The 17,492-nt window shown below is 41.6% G+C and overlaps 1 protein-coding gene across 4 annotated transcripts; it reads right to left on the reverse strand.

The window, feature by feature from the left end:
* Window positions 1–10,295: 10,295 nt before the first annotated feature.
* On the reverse strand, window positions 10,296–17,490 carry Wdr53 (WD repeat domain 53). Of its 4 annotated transcripts, none has more exons than XM_052158416.1 (3): window positions 17,402–17,490; window positions 12,556–13,051; window positions 10,296–10,919 (listed from the first exon to the last, which is right to left on the reverse strand). In XM_052158416.1, the coding sequence occupies exons 1-3, from the start codon at window positions 17,449–17,451 to the stop codon at window positions 10,323–10,325; spliced, it is 1,143 nt and encodes a 380-aa protein (XP_052014376.1). In that variant the 5' UTR covers window positions 17,452–17,490; the 3' UTR covers window positions 10,296–10,322. The 4 variants fall into 4 exon arrangements, with proteins under 4 accessions (XP_052014376.1, XP_052014377.1, XP_052014378.1 ...); XM_052158417.1 differs by lacking the exon at window positions 17,402–17,490 and adding an exon at window positions 17,144–17,395; XM_052158418.1 differs by lacking the exon at window positions 17,402–17,490 and adding an exon at window positions 15,939–16,418.
* Window positions 17,491–17,492: the final 2 nt, after the last annotated feature.

A 17,492-nucleotide genomic window follows, 5' to 3' on the forward strand; every position in this document is an offset into this window, starting at 1 on the left:
ATAGGTCTTATCTATTGATTTCATGTTTATGATGCTCAATAAGTATTGAACGGGACTAAATCATTCAGTTTTTGGGTGGTACACAACTTCTTGTTTGTTTTCTTAGGCTTACACGAATCTTTTGATCAAAATATATGTTCTTGATTTTTATTTTATTTTTATTTATTTTTATTTTATATATGTGAGTACACTGTTGCTGTCTCACATATATCAAGTGGTTGCTGAGAATTGAACTCAGGAACTCGGGAAGAGCAGTTTATGTTTGATTGCAGAAATGCAAATCAAACTACTCTGAGATTTAATCTTATACCCTTCAAAATGGCCAAGGTCAATAAAACAAAAGAAAGCTCCTGTTGGGTGGGGAACAGGAGGATCAAGTAAAGAGGGGGAAGGAAGAGGAAGACAAGAGAGGAATATGGGCAGAGACAGCTATAATTAAAGGCCATTTGAGTGGTAATATGCAAACCTAACATAGTAGAAGCTTCCTGAAATGTTTACACACATGAAGGTGATCTAAATGAAATCATTAAATAATGGAGGAGCCTGAGCCCCTAATGTATATCTTGTTGGTACCAGGACCTGTGAAACCTGTGACATCACATAGGCAACAGCGCAACCTATATACCTGGCAACAGCCACCATATTCCTAGAATCCTTTGGGCTCACCTTTACCTGAGACCATGTCACCAGCCCTGTATATATAAGAGACGCACCCACCCCCTCTCCCTTCCCCTTTTCTCTTTCCACTGTCACCTTTGCCCTTTCCCCTCTCAATAAGCCTCACATGGAACTGTTTGACCTGGTGTGGCCTGCCGACCCCAACATATCTCCTGCCAGCAAATGAAGCTAACAGTACCAGGAGTGGGTTACATCTAATTGAGATGTTGACCAAAAGTGTCCCATGGGAACATCCAAATAACCCAAGCTGTTGCCAAAACTATAGGTTGCTCTCCACAAACTGAAATCAATCCCTGAAGACAACAACTGCATTGAACATGCAGAAGTTGAGCAGAGCTTACATGGGAGCCCTCACTCCTACATGTTAGCATCTTTCGTACAGGAAGGTACTTAGCACACTACCAAGGGAGAAAGGCAAACACCAAGCTAGCCACAAACCCTTTGATCTGTAATGGTGTCTGCTATAAGATATGCTACGGCAACAGTGGTACAAAGCTTGTGGGAGTAACTACCCAATATTTGATCTGACTTAAGGCCCACTCTGTGGGATGGAATCCATACCCTGCACTGCTTGGATGACCAAGAACCTAAAACTAGATAGCCCAGGGACCTAGGGTAAAACCAAACACTCCAGTTCTTAAAAAAAAAAAAAAGTATCAGGCTGGAGAGATGGCTCAGTGGTTAAGACTGCTCTTCTGAAGGTCCCGAGTTCAAATCCCAGCAATCACATGGCAGCTCACAACCATCTGTAATGAGATCTGATGCCCTCTTCTGGTGCCTCTGAGGAGAGCTACAGTGTACTCACATATAACAAATAAATAAATCTTTGAAAAAGTATCAATAACATAACTCCTAATGATGTTCTGCTGCACTCACATATTCATAGATCAGTGACCCCCTCCGCACCACCCACAGAAGAGGAGGGAGAGGGGAAGGAGAACATGGAGGAAACACAGCCCTCTAACACAACAAGATCAAGGTAAATATGAACTCACAGAGACTGAGGCAGCATGCACAAGGCCTGCAAGCGTCTGTATGAACTTGCACCAGATGGGGTCCTGGAGCTGAGAGAAGCGAACACCTGGCCCCACTCCTAACCCGAAGAAATCTCCAATTGGCATCTAATTGCAAGTGGAAATTTAGTTTTCTCCAAAGGACTCTCGTGGAGGAAAGATAGTTTTAAGGAGGGTAGGCTGCACACCCAGCAAAGGACGGTCAACAGAAAAGGAGCTCAACGGCTTCTGCGGAGGTTCCTCTGCTCAGGGTGTGGTTTCTGGGCTTTTCCTCTATCCTTATCATTTTATTAGTTTATTCATGCATTTTCTCCCCTCCTTTTATGTTAATCTAACAAATGAGAGGAGAAATGCCACTGATCCAAATTATTATGGCCAAGCTAATTAAAGCAAGCTTTTTTTTTTTTTAAATCCATGTACACTGCCCAAGGTGGAGTTTGATATGAGGGAGATAAGGCTTTTGTAGCTCAAGGGTAGGAGGCTTCCAAATGGGGGACCTGGTGGGCAAAATAGTGGGGTTACAAGAGCAGAACGGAAGCATAGCAAGTTGGTCCCTTCTTAAACAAAGACATGGCTGCAAGGTGGACAGAACGAGGTAGTCATCAGTGGTCATATAACCTTTTGAAACAAAGGTAGAGTTGTAAGATGGTTATACACAAGTTTTTGAAATAAAGGTTAAGACTGCCATTCCTGAAACAGGCAGAACAGGATCATTTGTAGTTAAGCTTACAGGCAGGGCATAGCCCAGTCCTTGAGAAAATGAACCTAGTTTGTCTTTACTATAAGATGGCTTTTAAGCCTAAGATGAAGGCAGGCTGGTTCTTCATTTACCTTGCAGATTCTTTGCATATATACTATGGATTCCAGTTTAGTGTACTTTGGGGACTACTGACAGTGTAAACAAGCTGGTCTCTGATTCTTATGCCTTCTCTTGGGTTCTTTTCCTTCTGTTTTGTTCTGTTCTGATATTAGTTTTTGTTTAATTGATTTAATAATATAATTTTTGTTACTATTATTATTATTATCATTATTATCATTATTTTATTATTTTATCTTAGAAGCCTGATTGTTAGCTGGAAACTAGTGGTGCATCCTGAGTTCAAGGCCAGTCTGGTATACAGAATGAGTTCTGGGACAGCCAGGAACCCAAGAGAGAAGAATCTTGTGAAGAAGAAGAAGAAGAAGAAGAAGAAGAAGAAGAAGAAGAAGAAGAAGAAGAAGAAGAAGAAGAAAAGAAAGAGAGAGAGAGAGAGAGAGAGAGAGAGAGAGAGAGAGAGAGAGATGTAAAGCAAACGAGTATGTTTTTCTAATGAGAGACAAAAAGGAGCAAATCTGGCAAATCTGGATTGGAGGGGAAGTAGGGAAGTGTAGTGTGTAGTTTTGTCTACATCACTTTTGTGTTCCTGGTTGGGTCTCAGATCTGTGGATAAGACACATTTGTGGGGCTGGAGAGATGGTTCAGTGGTTAAGAGCACTGACTGTTCTTCCACAGGTCCTAAGTGCAATTTCCAGCAAAGACACGGTGGCTCACAACCAACTGTAGGAATTTAATGCCCTCTTCTGGTGTGTTGAAGACAGCAACAGTGTACTCATATAAATGAAATAAGTAAATAAAGCTTTAACAACAACAACAAAAGACACATACACATTAGCTCATTTTAAAACTGCCTTATGGCTCTGTGGCTGGACTCTACTAAGCCTTCCACGGCTAGTGTGCTCTCTGACCTTCACTCCTAGCGCAACACCTCTAAATCATCCCTTAGTTGCCTGGTTACCTTCTGTGAAGCCCATTGGTCTTGCTGCCCAAGATGCTTTCAGGCCACTTTCCCTTTCTGCCTGAATTTTGGAAAGTCTCCCCTCCCTGCAGCTCTGAGTCTGTTCCATCTCTCTCCCCCAAGTATATTGATTCTCCTCCTCTCTCCTAGCTGGTGGGAAAGTAGAAGTCCCGCCTCTTTCTTTTCACCTAGCTATTGGCCATTCACATCTTTATTGATAGATCAAAAACAACTGGGGGCAAGGACCTATAGCATCAGTAAATACAGGTTTCTGATCAACACATCAGAACCACCCCCCTACATTTCACCTTTTTGATCCAATTTAAAAAAAAAAAACACCTATTCTTTCAGTCATAAATTGAGCAGAACCATAGCAATCGTGTAAATTACAAAGTAAGATATACAATTAACATCTAGTCCATTATATCCATCAATTAGATAAAAGTACTCTATCATCATTTTTACTTAAAGAGTTATAATTCTATCCTTGAATTATGTTTAGATTTTAGCCTGTAACATCATTTGAAAACCATGTTATTACTTCTATGTCATATCTTTAATGTTAAACAACTTAAGTTTGTTTATGGGACTACAGTTAGTCTTTAACCCTGTCAGAAATTTGAGAATGAACTAAATATTACCTGAGTATATAGGAAGCACAAAACATAGCTTCTGATTGTAAAGATAGTTGATTGCCTTGATTTCTAATAATGTTGGAGCATCTGCCTTTAATCTTCTAGCCCAGGATCATCTGACAGACCTTTGTTAAGCAGGATTATGAGGAACTGTTTGCCCTGTCTTGGCAGAGCTATCAGTTGCCTATTCTGCATAGTGTATCCTTTTCCCAGGAAATATTTTGTCTGCAGATGAAATAGACAATGTTTGACCCATGGCCTCCTTGTCACGATAAGCAACCTTGCCTGGAGAGCAGACATATCTCATTGTCAAATGATCCTTAATGATGAAATGACATTAATTGTCATATTCTGTGGATTTTTTTATATTTTTGAAGACTATATATGTATGCAAAGTATTAGAATCTTACCTAACCATGAGTTTCCCATCTGGCCCTTAACTTGCTTTACTTAATCATCTTGTTCTTTTTTTTTTTTTTTTTGGTTTTTGTTTTTTTTGAGACAGGGTTTCTCTGTATAGCCCTGGCTGTCCTGGAACTCACTCTGTAGACCAGGCTGGCCTCAAACTCAGAAATCTGCCTGCCTCTGCCTCCCAGAGTGCGGGATTACAAGCGTGTGCAATCATCTTGTTCTTAAATGCATTGTATAGGCACAACGCCTATCTAAGAGTAACAATATTAATTTTAAATTTTGTATCAATATATAGATTCATAAAATGAAAACCTTAATTCTATATCAATATATAATTTCTGTACCAATGTAAGGGATTATAACTTCAATTTTACATCAATTACAAAGATTTCTACCAGTGTAAGATTATGGCAACACAATGTTTTGTTCAAGAATATTGCCGCAGTGGCCCCAGTGAAATCTATAAAACAGAATTTTACAGACTGAGGCAAGAAATGTCTCCTGGGACTTTGTGGAACACCCTGTACAGAAGCCGAAAATTTCACTTGGCAATTTCCTAAACTCTCCTCCTTCTTAGTAGCCAGGACCAAGGAAAACCAAGGTAATTAAGATGGGCCCATAGTTATCAAGAAGCAGTTTGCTCTGGACTTCCTCCTTTCTCTCTTCACGGGGATTACTACACCCTGGCCAATAATCTGTTCTTTGATCTTTGGTTTTTTTGGATTTGGTTTTTTTTGAGACAGGGTTTCTCTGTGTAGCCCTGACTGTCCTGGAACTCACTCTGTAGTCCAGGCTGGCCTCGAACTCAGAAATTGCCTGCCTCTGCCTCCCAGAGTGCTGAGATTACAGCACCACCGCCTGGCTCGTTCTTTGATCTTTGAAGTTGACTCACTGCCCACAAACTCTCATTTTAAGAATTGCAATGCTTTGCCTCATAGTCATTTACATAATTACAACCTTCCAACCACATGCAGGTTTATATGGCTATGTGTATGTGGATGAGGATGGCTCTGACACTCTGTATGGAAACATTGATTTAGACAGGAAGTTTTTTACAAGGTAGAAGCTAAAATGTTAGATAAGGATTTCTCACAAAAACTTGTTAAGATCCAGGGGGTTTAAGAAACTTCAAACTCTTTGAAGGTTTACTGTAAACTATGAGTGACTCTGTATTCTAATTAGGAAGTTTGATGGCATCTGTAAATTGATCCTCTGTATCTGTTACATGAGAAACATTGTACCTGATTGATTTTTGCATTTCCTGTACCAAATGGTTATGATATTTGTGCCTGCCTCACTGGCTACATCTTTTGAAATGGTAATACCAACTCTTCCATGTACAAAAATCCTTGCTTTAGAGCTCCTACATACATTCAGATTCAAACCGCCTCTCTCTCTCTCTCTCTCTCTCTCTGTGTGTGTGTGTGTGTGTGTGTGTGTGTGTGTGGTTGTTTCTGTCATCTTGCTGGACCCATGCCTTCCTGGACCAAAGAATCCTGGTTATCCCGTGGCAGAGTTTGGGCTGTAACAAATATTTAGCAATCCATCTCATCTATTTCCTCCATGTTTAAAATTATGACCATTCCCAAACTATCCCTTAAAATGACAATCTATCTAATTTGTAAAATAACCATAACCAGACACCCAAACCCAAGGAATCTGGCTGATGACTCCTCATAGCTACTTCTGACTGATTAGGGGTGACAAGATCTTTAAAGGGGTAGGGATGGATAGGAAAATTAGAAAATTGGTTAGACTTAAGAAAGCTAGCTTTAGCATCTGTTATCCAGTCTCTGTATGTTTAGAAGACTCAGGGCTTGACTGAAGTTCTGACTGGATCCGCCTGAAAGTTTGGATGAGGTGAGATCATCTGTAATCAGCAGTAATCCTAAGGCTGTTCTGAAGTAAGTCTCTGGACAGCATCAGGAAGCAGGAGGCTGGAACAACAGGTCAGTTCAGCATCTTTGAGGAAAATCTTGCCAAAGTTGTATATTCTGTAATACATGAATCTCACAACCAAAATTTTAGTACCATTAAGATATTTGAATGGGGGATTGTCTTTTTGTGAGTAAATTTTATGAATAAACAATTGTAATATATTTTTATTCATGCCATATGAAGGAGGGCCTACATTTTGGAAGATATTCTCTGCAGTTCTGAGTCTGTTCATCTTCTCTTTCAAGTATATTGATTCTCCTCTCTCCTAGCCTATAGGAACCTGGAAGTCCCACCTCTTTCTTTTTGCTCAACCATTAGCCATTGGCATCTTTATTGATAGATGAAAAACCAATTGGGGGCAAGAATCACACACTGTGTCAGTAAACATAGATTTCTGATCAAAGCATCAGAAGCACCCCTCTACAGGGAGGACCTGAAGGAGCAGATGGAAGAGAAATCTTAATCAAGACGGTTGGGATTCAGACCCAGGACAAACAGCTGAGGTGTGTATTTAACATACCAAAGTGTACCTGGACTCCATGTTCTCCCAGCTCCTCTCAGTCCCTACCTGTTACAGGGCATGGTTGGCATACAACCCTCTGCCCTCCGCCCTCTGCCCTGGATAAACATTTCAGCTGAAGGGCTGGGCTTCCCCTCCCCAAGAAACTCTTCCCTATATAATGCAGACATTTTGATCTATCTCTTCTTCTCCTTTTCCTCCTCCAATATGCACAGTTTTTCTCATTCACTTCTCCTTCTCTTGTCTCCCTCCCCATGGGGACCTCCTTTGTGGTCAGTGAATTCACCAGAGAGCTTCTTCACAACCAACCTGCCTTTAGATATACTCTAATGTGGCTTGAATTGACTCATTTATCAGCTGAAATATCTATTTTCACTACAAGGGAGAAAAATATAAGGATAGTGATGAGGACCTGATTGCTCCTAAGTGCAGCTGAGGAGGTTTGTTGTAAATGCAAAGGAGAAAACAGCTACAGGCATCTGCAAGAGTCCAGACTGAACATGGCCAGCAGACTGAACTGTGCCATTCAAGGGGAGGACGTGGGGACAGAATGAGGGATGAAAAAGAGAGAGGTCAAGAGAGGGGACAAGGAGTCAAGAGGGCAAGACAGTGCTTGGGAATAAAGAGACCTTGTAGCCAAAACACATGGCTGAGGTTTAGGGAAGGGGGCAGAGCAAGAGGTGCTGAGAGGAGCCACAGACACTGAGTGAGTCCTGTCCTTGGTTTCTTTGAGACCTAATGGACAAGTTAGAAGGAGCCAGTCCCAAAACAATAAAGTAATGAAAAGGCTGGCAATATTATTTAGTGGAGGGGCACCTACTTATGTGTAATCCCTAGGCTTAAGCCACAGTATCAGGAAGTATGAAAGAGGTGGAAGTGGGGAGCCAGAGATGGGCGTGTTAATGGCAAAGGAGCCAGTCTTAGAGCAAGGGAAACAAGGAGAGAGAGACAAATGTCTGCTCAACCCCTTGGTGACACATTGCCCTTGCTGTCACATGGAAGCAAGACTTCTGACTAGCATCAGAAGCTCCATGCTGCTTGGAACTGGTAATAACACCAGAATGACTGGTCAGGGCCAGTCTGGGCAGATCAGGTTGGCATTAGTCAAGACAGTGCTCAAGCATTCCACACCTGCCTTTATGACATTGGGAAGCATCCAGTTGCCTGGGCTGCATCCCTTTTAAATCTCATTATTACTGTGTGAGTGTGTGTATAAATGACGGTGGTGGTAGTTGTGGCGGCGTGCGTGTGTGTGTGTGTGTGTGTGTGTGTGTGTGTGTGTGACAGGAGTGGGGGAGAGCACACCAGCAAACATGTGAAGGTCACAGGACAGCTTTGTGGAGATAGCTCTCCTGTTCTTCCTTTACTTGGGTTCTGGGGATTGAATCCAGGTTGTCAGGCCAGCAGAGAGCGCAGTTAACCTGACTATGTAGCTCTGGCTGGCCTGGAACTCATCATGTAGAGCAGGATATCCTAGAATTCAAAGGAAGCCACCTGTTTCATTCTTTTTAAAGGCATGTACCATCACATCTCACCCAAAGACTGCATTCTTTTAAAAGGATCATTAGATGTTCAGGGTTTATCACTAATTTCTATGCTAAAATTGTATATAAAGTTGCTAAAATTTGTCCAAACCCAATATTAGATGTAAGTGTCTTATGCGTATAGTTCTTTTGCAACTATGACTCAGATCTTAATGTTAAATGCAAGCTATTTAATTAACATTAAGTTAATCAAGTAATTAATTTAATAATAAATCTGATATAAACAAATTAGATTAATAAATATTAAATATTAAATTGCAGCTATTTAAATGGCAGCATTAATTTACTATGATACTTGAGGCTGTTTCACTAAACCCAAAGTACCTGCAGTCTCATGCATGGGTCTGGGGTTGGCTATTTTAGAGGAGGTTCTTTTGCATTGGATAAGCTATTATCACAGGCAGAGAAATGACACAATCACAAATTTTTCTCTAGGCTAGAGAGATGGCTCAGTGGTTAAGAGCACTGCTCATCCAGAGCTCCTGAGTTCAATTCCCAGCAACCACATAGTGGCTCACAATCGTCTAGAATAGGATCTGATACTCTTTCTGATGCTTTCTTCTGTCATGCAGGCATATATGTAAATAAAATGCTCATAACATAAATAAATCTTAAAAAGGAGAGAGAAAACATCTCTGGTTCGGTAGAGGACATTTTAGTCTCAACACTGAGAGTGGCGAGGGGTGGAGGCCGTCCCTTTTCTGAGCTCAAGGCTAGCCTGGTGTATGCAGCAAGCAATAGCACATCCAGGACTACACAGAAAGACCCTGTCTCAAGAAAACCAAACTAAACCAAAAAATCCTTCCTGTCCTTCCGCAACCCCCTTTCTTTCTCCAGCCCCCTTTCCTTCTCTCCCCCCTCCTTCCCCTTTCTTTTTCTGGGACAGAGTCTAAGAAGCTCAAAACCAGTCATTAGCCCAAGTTCATAATGGCTGGGAATACAAGCATCCACTAGATGTATTATGATTTCTAAGATAATAATTTTAAATGTGAAAAAAATATAGAAAAAGTATTAAGTTGTAAAACCTAACAAAAATTCTTATTTTCATTGGAAAATTATAAAAAAATCAAAATAAGAACACAGTGAAAGCCCCAAACTTTGTATGGGGAAAAATGAAATATTGTAGAAAATACCTGGTGTTTGGTTTAGGCCCTGGGGACAAGGTGCATATTTCACATACCAAAGCAGACCTGGCTTCCAGGTTCTCCCAGAATCCCTGTCCCCAGTACTGAACTTAGCAGCCCAGAAGCTGGGCTGCCTTTCCCCAGAGGCTTTTAGCTATATAATCTGGACATTTCGATTCTCTCTTCTTCCCCTTTTCCTTCTCTTTGCATGCATGTGTGCTTTGTCTTCCTTCCCCCCCCCCCCCCCTGTCTCTCTTCCTGTAACAACTTTCCTGGCCTCCTTCCTTGGGGCCAGTGAACTCATCCACTGGAGAGCAGCTCCCCAATAAACTTGCATGCATATATATCTATATATCTATATCTCTATATCTCTACATCTATATCTATGTCTATCTGGTTTGAATTGACTTGTTTTACTGGTATGTCAGAGGACAGCTACAGTGTACACATCTATATTAAATAAATGAATGAATGAAGAATGAATAAATAAATAAAATTAAGTTCTATCAGCAAATCAGGAAGGGGGCTCATACTTGTAATCTCAGAATTTGGAGGCTGAGACAGGAGGATTGCCACAAGTTTGAGGGCAGCCTGTGCTACAAGTGTCTTAATAAGGAAGCAAGGAAACAAACAAACAAACAAACAAACAAAAGACTGTAGGTTTTTGCAATGCATTTATTGGACCTAAAGTTCATTTAGGGGGTACACAGACACACAACTCGTCTGATCAGCCACTAATATGCTTTTGTTCCCTTTAATTTTTGTACTCAAAAGCCAGTTCACTTTTTCTCCGTGTTCAATATCGAGCTTTGGCAGAATCTTTGCGTGTCCCTCGTCCTCTGCTCCCGGGGCTTTAGAGTTGCCGCCCTGCACCGGGCACGCTGCCCTCTTGGCCTTCTTCCTGTGGGCGTGCTTCGCAGGGCTCTTCTGCGGCTTCTCCATCTTACCGCTCACGTCCCACAACCTTATCTTCCCATCGTTCCCTCCAGTAAGCAGCAGCTGGGACTCGGGCAGAAAGCACACCTGGGATACCCCCAAACTGTGACCCTTAAACCCCAGTTCTCGCTCACATTTGACTCCCATCACCCTGAAGATGCGCACCTTACCATCCTCTGCGCCACAGCTAAAAATATTGCCGCACGAAGCTACAGAGACAGAGTGGGCAAGTGCAGGGTTTAGGAGCCGACCAGGGGTCTGGGGGCCCTCCGTTTCCTCTGTTTCATCCTCCTGTAAATTTGTAATCCAGACAGGACGGGCTTTTTGAAGACTCCACAGCATTACCTTTAAACAAGGTGAAATTACAGTCACACAGTGTTTCAGACACATTGCTCAACTACAGTGCCTACTGAGCGTTTAATAAAATAGCACACAGTTCCTGCAACACTTGAAATGGTCAGAAGCTGCTATGACATACCAAGGTAATGTCACTGACACTAGACTAAAACTAGAATGCAGACGCAGAGGTAAAGTTGACAGGACGGATCCTAAAACTGTTATTGAACAGACTGAATGAAAATCCAATGGACGGGCTAAGGATATAGCTTAGTGGCACAAGCATGTATTTGCCACCTGTAAAACCATGAGTGCAACGCCCAACATTACTCCCTAATAAAAAAAAAAAAAAGAAAGAAAAACAAACAAACTAGCCAGCACAGTGGCCTATGCCTTTAACCTCAGCACTCAGGAAGTAGAGGAAGCAAATCAAATTTCTCCCCTCTCTCTATTTCTCCATCCCCTCCCCTTTACCTCTTCCCCACCTCTCTCTCAGGCTTTTTGAGACAGGGTTTCTTTGTAATACTGGCTGTCCTGGAATTCTCTTTGTAGACCAAGCTGGCTTTGAACACCCGGAGATACACCTGCCTCTGTCTCCCAAATGCATTAAAGGTGCCTACCAGAGTGCTGGGATTACAGGCGTACGCCACCACCACCCGGCTCCCCAGATTCTTTTTAATGTAGCAGAAATCTTTTCTGTGCATGTGTGTGTGTTGGGGGAGTACATATATTATTGTACAACCCAGCAAACCCAGAATTTGGGAAACAGAGGCAGAAACTCAAGCATATTCTCTGCTGTACAGTGAAACTTTACCAGGCAAATCAAAACAACCTGCCTTTCCACAAAATGTTTGAGAATGTTCTCTAGCAGCTACATACCCCTAAAGAGTTTCACACAGAATTGGAGGCAAAATGCCAAATTCTGGGTGTCTATTTTTTTGAGACAAGGTCTCATTATATAGACCAGGCTGGTTTTGAATTCACAGAGATCTGCCTGCCTCTGGTCACAGCTGAGTAAGAATGTTAGTAGAGCCAGGCAGTGGTGGCACACGCCTGTAATCTCAGCACTTGGGAGGCAGAGGCAGGCGGATTTCTGAGTTCAAGGCCAGCCTGGTCTACAGAGTGAGTTCCAGGACAGCCAGGGCTACACAGAGAAACCCTGTCTCAAAACAACAACAACATCAACAACAACAACAACAACAACAAAAGAATGTTTCTACTGAGTAGAAAACTCCTGATCAATAATTTGATTCCACTAGGCATTGGTGGTGCACTCGTGTAATCCCAGCACTCTGGGAGGCAGAGGCAGGCAGATTTCTGAGTTCGAAGCCAGCCAGGTCTACAGAGTGAGTTCCAGGCCAGCCAGGACTACACAGAGAAACCCTGTCTGAAAAGACCAAATCCAAAAATCAAAAAAAAAAAAAAAAATAATAATAATAATAATAATAATTTGATTCCAAGAATTGGGAATACAGGTTAGTGGTAGAGAACATGTTTAGTAGCATGTATAGGTCCTAAGCTCAATTCCCATAATTGCCAAGGAAACCAAATCAAACACATACTTGATTTTCTTTTCTTTTCTTTTTTTTTTTTTTGAGCAAATTCTGCTCAGAAATTACCCAAATGCTCTTTGCAAAAACATCACCTGCATATCCAGGCCACATGACACCAGGCTCTGAGGTCTCTGAGGTCGAAAAGCCACAGAGGAACAGATGTTAGAATGTCTTTTCAGGGATCTGGTAACTTTCTTCTTTTCCAAGTCCAGGATTTTGATTGCCCCAGAGTCATCAGCAGAAGCCAGCAGACTTTCAGTTTCATTTAATGAAAGACAATTGATTTCTTCCTCATTCACATGAAAGTGGTCCAGGGACTCTTTAAGAGACCTGACATCTAGAACACTGATGGTTTCTCCATGGGAGGCATACAGCTTGGTGGGGCAGGAGGTGGAAAACAAGACGCTGGTCACATCATCAGCTCCTTCCAACTGCATGTGTCCTAACGGGGTCCCATCTTCACCCCAAGCCACAAGGTCTCCACCCTCTCCTCCTGAAGCCACCAGCCCATCTTTACTTGCATTCAGGCAAAGGATTGAAGAAGAATGTCCACCAGTCCACTTGACTGCCATGATGGCCTTCAAAATTCTGTGAAGAGGGAGAAAACCTGTATCAGATTTTGTACAAGAACTCAATACTATGAGACAAATATAATTACCAACATTTCAACAGTTTTTAAAGATTGATTGCTTAAAAATTCAACAACCCTCTGCCCTTTCCTCTCAAAAGACATTTAAAGACTAAATCTACAAACCTCTAGGTAAACATAAGACTGCTTCTCTAGCACACATCCACAGGAGACCCAAATACACGCTGACTAGCAGGCATAAACCTTTTCAGGTTTTCTTCCTAATCTTATCCTTGTTTTTGGTTTTGTTTGTTGTTGTTATTTTAAAGGAATTACCTTGACTTTAAAGGTACTTTTGGCTAACGATTACCCAAAATAAAGCATGAGAAGTTAGGTAATGAATAGATTGTATAGTTAAAAGGACTATTATACAGACACCATACAGTTCTGATAATTTTTTCCATAATGGGTCAAGTTACTACTTTTTTTTTTAAATAAATAAAGTCTTTTTTTTTTTTAAAAAAAAGATTTTATTTATTTTATGTATGCAAGTACACTAGCTATCTTCAGACACATCAGAAGAGGACATTGAATCCCATTACAGATGATTGTGAGCCACCATATGGTTGCTGGGAATTGAATCCAGGACCTCTGAAAGAGAAGTAAGTGATCTTCACCACTGAACCATCTCTCCAGTCCTAGTAGTAAGTTTTATTGCATTAATCTTATAAGATCCAAGAACAGTACAGTCCTACACATCAGAGGGGACAGGGTGAAATTTTCAGACTCCAAACAGATATTTATTGATCACTTGCATAGTTAGAAGAGTAACAAAGAAGTATTAATGAGTCTATTTAAAAAAAGGAGTTCAGAAAGCCTCAAAAGAGATATATATATACTCATTTGGGGCCACAGAGGTGGCTCTATGCTTAAGAGAATTTGACTAGTTGCTATTTTAGAGGACCAACTTTAGTTCCCAGTACCCACATGGCAGTTCACAACCAAGGAATAACTTCAGTCCCAGGAGATCCAGTGCTTTCTTTAGACCTCTGAGGATACCAGGTATGCATGTGGTTGTAGGGGGTGATTCTGATGCTCTGATCAGTAATCTGCGTGTGAACCCTGGAGGTCCAATTGGTTCTTGATCAATCAATAAAGATACTAGTGGTCAATGAGCTGGGGGAAATAGGCAGGACCTCTAGTTTTCCCAAAGGCAGGATAGTGGACTCAAGGATGATTCACTATGCTTTGGAGGAAGAAAGCGCCATCAGCCATGTGAGATCTAGGATGGAGTGGCCATTGACCGTTTCCCAGACTGGGCCTGGGGTAGCAGGCGTGAGATTAGAGACCAATTGAACTGAGGGTAGAATTAGGATGCTGAGCTGGGAGTGAAAAGAAAGGTGTGGTAGCTGAGGAAAGCTTAGAAGAACCCAGCCATTGAGCTAAAACACATCAAAGATAAGCTAATGTGTGTGTGTGTGTCTTTCATCTGGAGTTTAAGGTGGGGTAGTAGGAACTACACACTGCACATGGTACATGCATACATGTGTATATACATATGAGTATTAACTCATACACATCAAATTAAGTAAATCTAAAACATCCTATTAGATAAATATTCAGTGAGGTTTTACTCTGTAGTTAGTCAACACTTATCATGCATAATATTTATCAGTGATCCAGCTAGAGCCTTCAAAATTATTTGTTTACTTGGTCTATAAAAGACACCCAAAGACCTTTATCAAGTGTTGAACATGTGCACATCTGTAATCCTAGCACTTAGAAGGTGGAGGCAGGAAGAGTTCAAGTTCTGGGCCACTCTGGGCTATCTTTGAATCCGTCAGGGAAAAAAAGAAGAGGGGATGTAAAATACAGTGCTACAGCAGAATGGGGGAAAGGCACTTAAATATATGCTAGATCAAAACAATTTTGAAATGAGTTGTTTGCAAGCCACTGGTCTTGGTTTTCTACACTGAACCAGACAAGCTAGTAGAAGTGTGTTAATGCCAGCATTATCTCGCTCATCTATCATCAGGTCATAAGCTTGTCTTTTCCTGTGTAGTTGCCTAAAGGGTCAAGCACAGAATTACTCATCCTACTATGAATTAGTTTAATTAGATAATAGGTTCATTTCCTCCAACTCCTAATGAGATCATGGAGTGCTTAAGAGCAAAGTAGGGTAAGTGAAGAACATTTTTTAAGAGGGTGGAATGCCACAGGTGACAGTTCTGAGCAGGCGGAATGGATAATGTCACGGGGGAGGGGGCAAGTTGAGGTTCATGAAAAGCAGGTGAAGGACTTGTAACACGAAGAGAGTGATAAAGGCGATCTTCTACCTCCGAAACTATCCTGATTCAAGTTGGGTGATGACATGCCACTGAAAGTCGTGTGAATAACTGGGGTAACGACACAACAGAATGAAGCTGGGCAGTGGGGCATGCCTTTTAATCCTAGCACTCAGGAGACAGGGGCAGGTGGATATCTGTGAGTTCAAGGCCAGTCTGGTCTACATATCAAGGTTCAGATTATTTAGGGCTACACAGAAAAATCCAGTCTTGAAAAACAAGCACCCACACAAAACAAAAAAGAAACCCAAAACCAAAACCCCCCAAAAAAGCCCAAAACCAAAAACCAAAACAGACACAGCAGAATGATACCATTATATACTTCAAAGACTTGGCTTGAGAGAGACAAGATAAAGGATAAAGTAATTGATAAATGGATTATCTCTACCATCAGTGTTTTTTTCAGTCATATCTTTATTTATGAATTTCTGTTATCCATATGTACAAGCCTGAGAGGAAGATTGGGGGCGGGGGTGGGGGGAGTGAGCATAAGCAGAAACTGCCTGAATCTGTCTTTTTATCCAGTTTGGTCCCAAATTCATGGCTCATGTGATCCCCTCACCTGAGGCTCCCAAGTAGCTGGAGCTACAGACTCTTTGTACCATGCTGCTTTGCCCATGCCTTTCAATCTAACCATTCTATATCGTTCTTTACTTTCTTTTCAGATCCATAAAATTTAAAGGAAATATAACTGTCATTCAGACAAAATTTGGTTCAACATTCAGGAGCCATGAAGAGAGAGGCATTCCTATAATGTGTGAGTCAACACCTCTTCATAGCTTTGGACTAAAGTTAGTCTTGATGTGAAGAAACTTATAACAACCGGAACAACTAGAAGACTTTGGCATTAGCATGGACACAACAGACAAGAATTTGGGTTACTTAAGTAGGTGGAAGACATCCTGAGGAAGGGCTTAGCAAGTCAGAAGCATGCAGTTATACCAGCGTAGGGAAGCAGTTGTGTTCACTTGCTTTTTACTGAAAAGCAGGAAGTGGATTACACATAGGTGGATCTCAGGCTAGGTTTACAACATAAAAACTGCAAGACCCCGGACTTGACGACTATGAGCCCTATTATTATAATAATCACTTCATAGAGCTGTCTTGAGAATTACAAAAAAAGTCATAAAAGATCTCAGCAATGCCTGGCTCACGCTGTAGTTCTTTTACTTTATGCGTATGTATGTGTGCACACCTGTCACTCCTGAAGCCACAAGAGGGCTTGGCTCCCCTTGAACTGAAGTTACAGGCAACCTTGAGCCTCCCTCCATACGGGTGCTGGGACCCAACCTGGGTCCTTTACAAAAGCAGCAAGTGTTCTTAACCGCTCAGCCACCACTCCAGTCTCTGTTACTCTTTTTCTAACTGCTCTTTAAAATTTAAAAACATAGTACAACTAAATAATGCTAGGTTCTTTTCCACTCAAGAAATCATCTTTATGTTTCCACTTTATTCTCATTCTAGGGATTAACCAGTTACAAAACACACACACACACACACACACACACACTTTCTTAATCTTTTTACTATGAAATGGAACTGAATGCACTATATTTTGTCCAAAAACATTGTGGCAGTATTCAAATGACACTTTGAGATTACCTAAACTTGTTTATTTAATCTCAAATACAATAAAACCTGCCTATTTACAAGGGCTGCTCAGATTTAGCCACCTTGCTTTGATAATGGGTTCTGGTGAGTCCCCTAAGATCCTAGCCAGGGAAAGGCGATGTCAATTTCTCAAGGTAAAAAAATTAAATTTCTAACCTGACCACGACAAGAGGTCCTCAACTGCCCAAAGGTAAAGGAAACTGATCCAAGCGAACTGAAGGTGAAGGATCTAAGAACTGGCTAGCAAAAAAAGGGAAGTGTCGCGAACACAGTTGGAGAGTAAGCAGAAAGCAAATGAAACGGGAAACTCCGTAGGAAGAACGGCCAAGGAAAGCCGACTCAAGGCCATTAGCGGAAAAACAGAAAAATGCACTTGAGAACAGATCAGAACCCCGCTAGCCAACAGCCTCATACCTTGGCTTCCCGTTCCCGGTGGCGCCTAGTGATGACCTCACACGCAGCATCCAATCCCATCAAACTTAGGCGCCTCTGCCGAACAGTCACT

Source organism: Apodemus sylvaticus, chromosome 15, assembly GCF_947179515.1.
Source record: "Apodemus sylvaticus chromosome 15, mApoSyl1.1, whole genome shotgun sequence".
In the NCBI taxonomy this organism is placed as follows: Eukaryota; Metazoa; Chordata; class Mammalia; order Rodentia; family Muridae; genus Apodemus; species Apodemus sylvaticus.

What these genes read in the sequence shown, in the direction of transcription:
- Wdr53 (XM_052158416.1), bottom strand. Translation starts at nt 17,451, where the DNA reads ATGCTGCGTGTGAGGTCATCACTAGGCGCCACCGGGAACGGGAAGCCA. An exon ending in ACCGGGAACGGGAAGCCAAG is followed by an intron (nt 13,052 to 17,401) that starts GTATGAGGCTGT and finishes CCCTCTTCACAG; the next exon opens with AATTTTGAAGGCCATCATGG. An exon ending in CATGTGGCCTGGATATGCAG is followed by an intron (nt 10,920 to 12,555) that starts GTGATGTTTTTG and finishes CCTTGTTTAAAG; the next exon opens with GTAATGCTGTGGAGTCTTCA.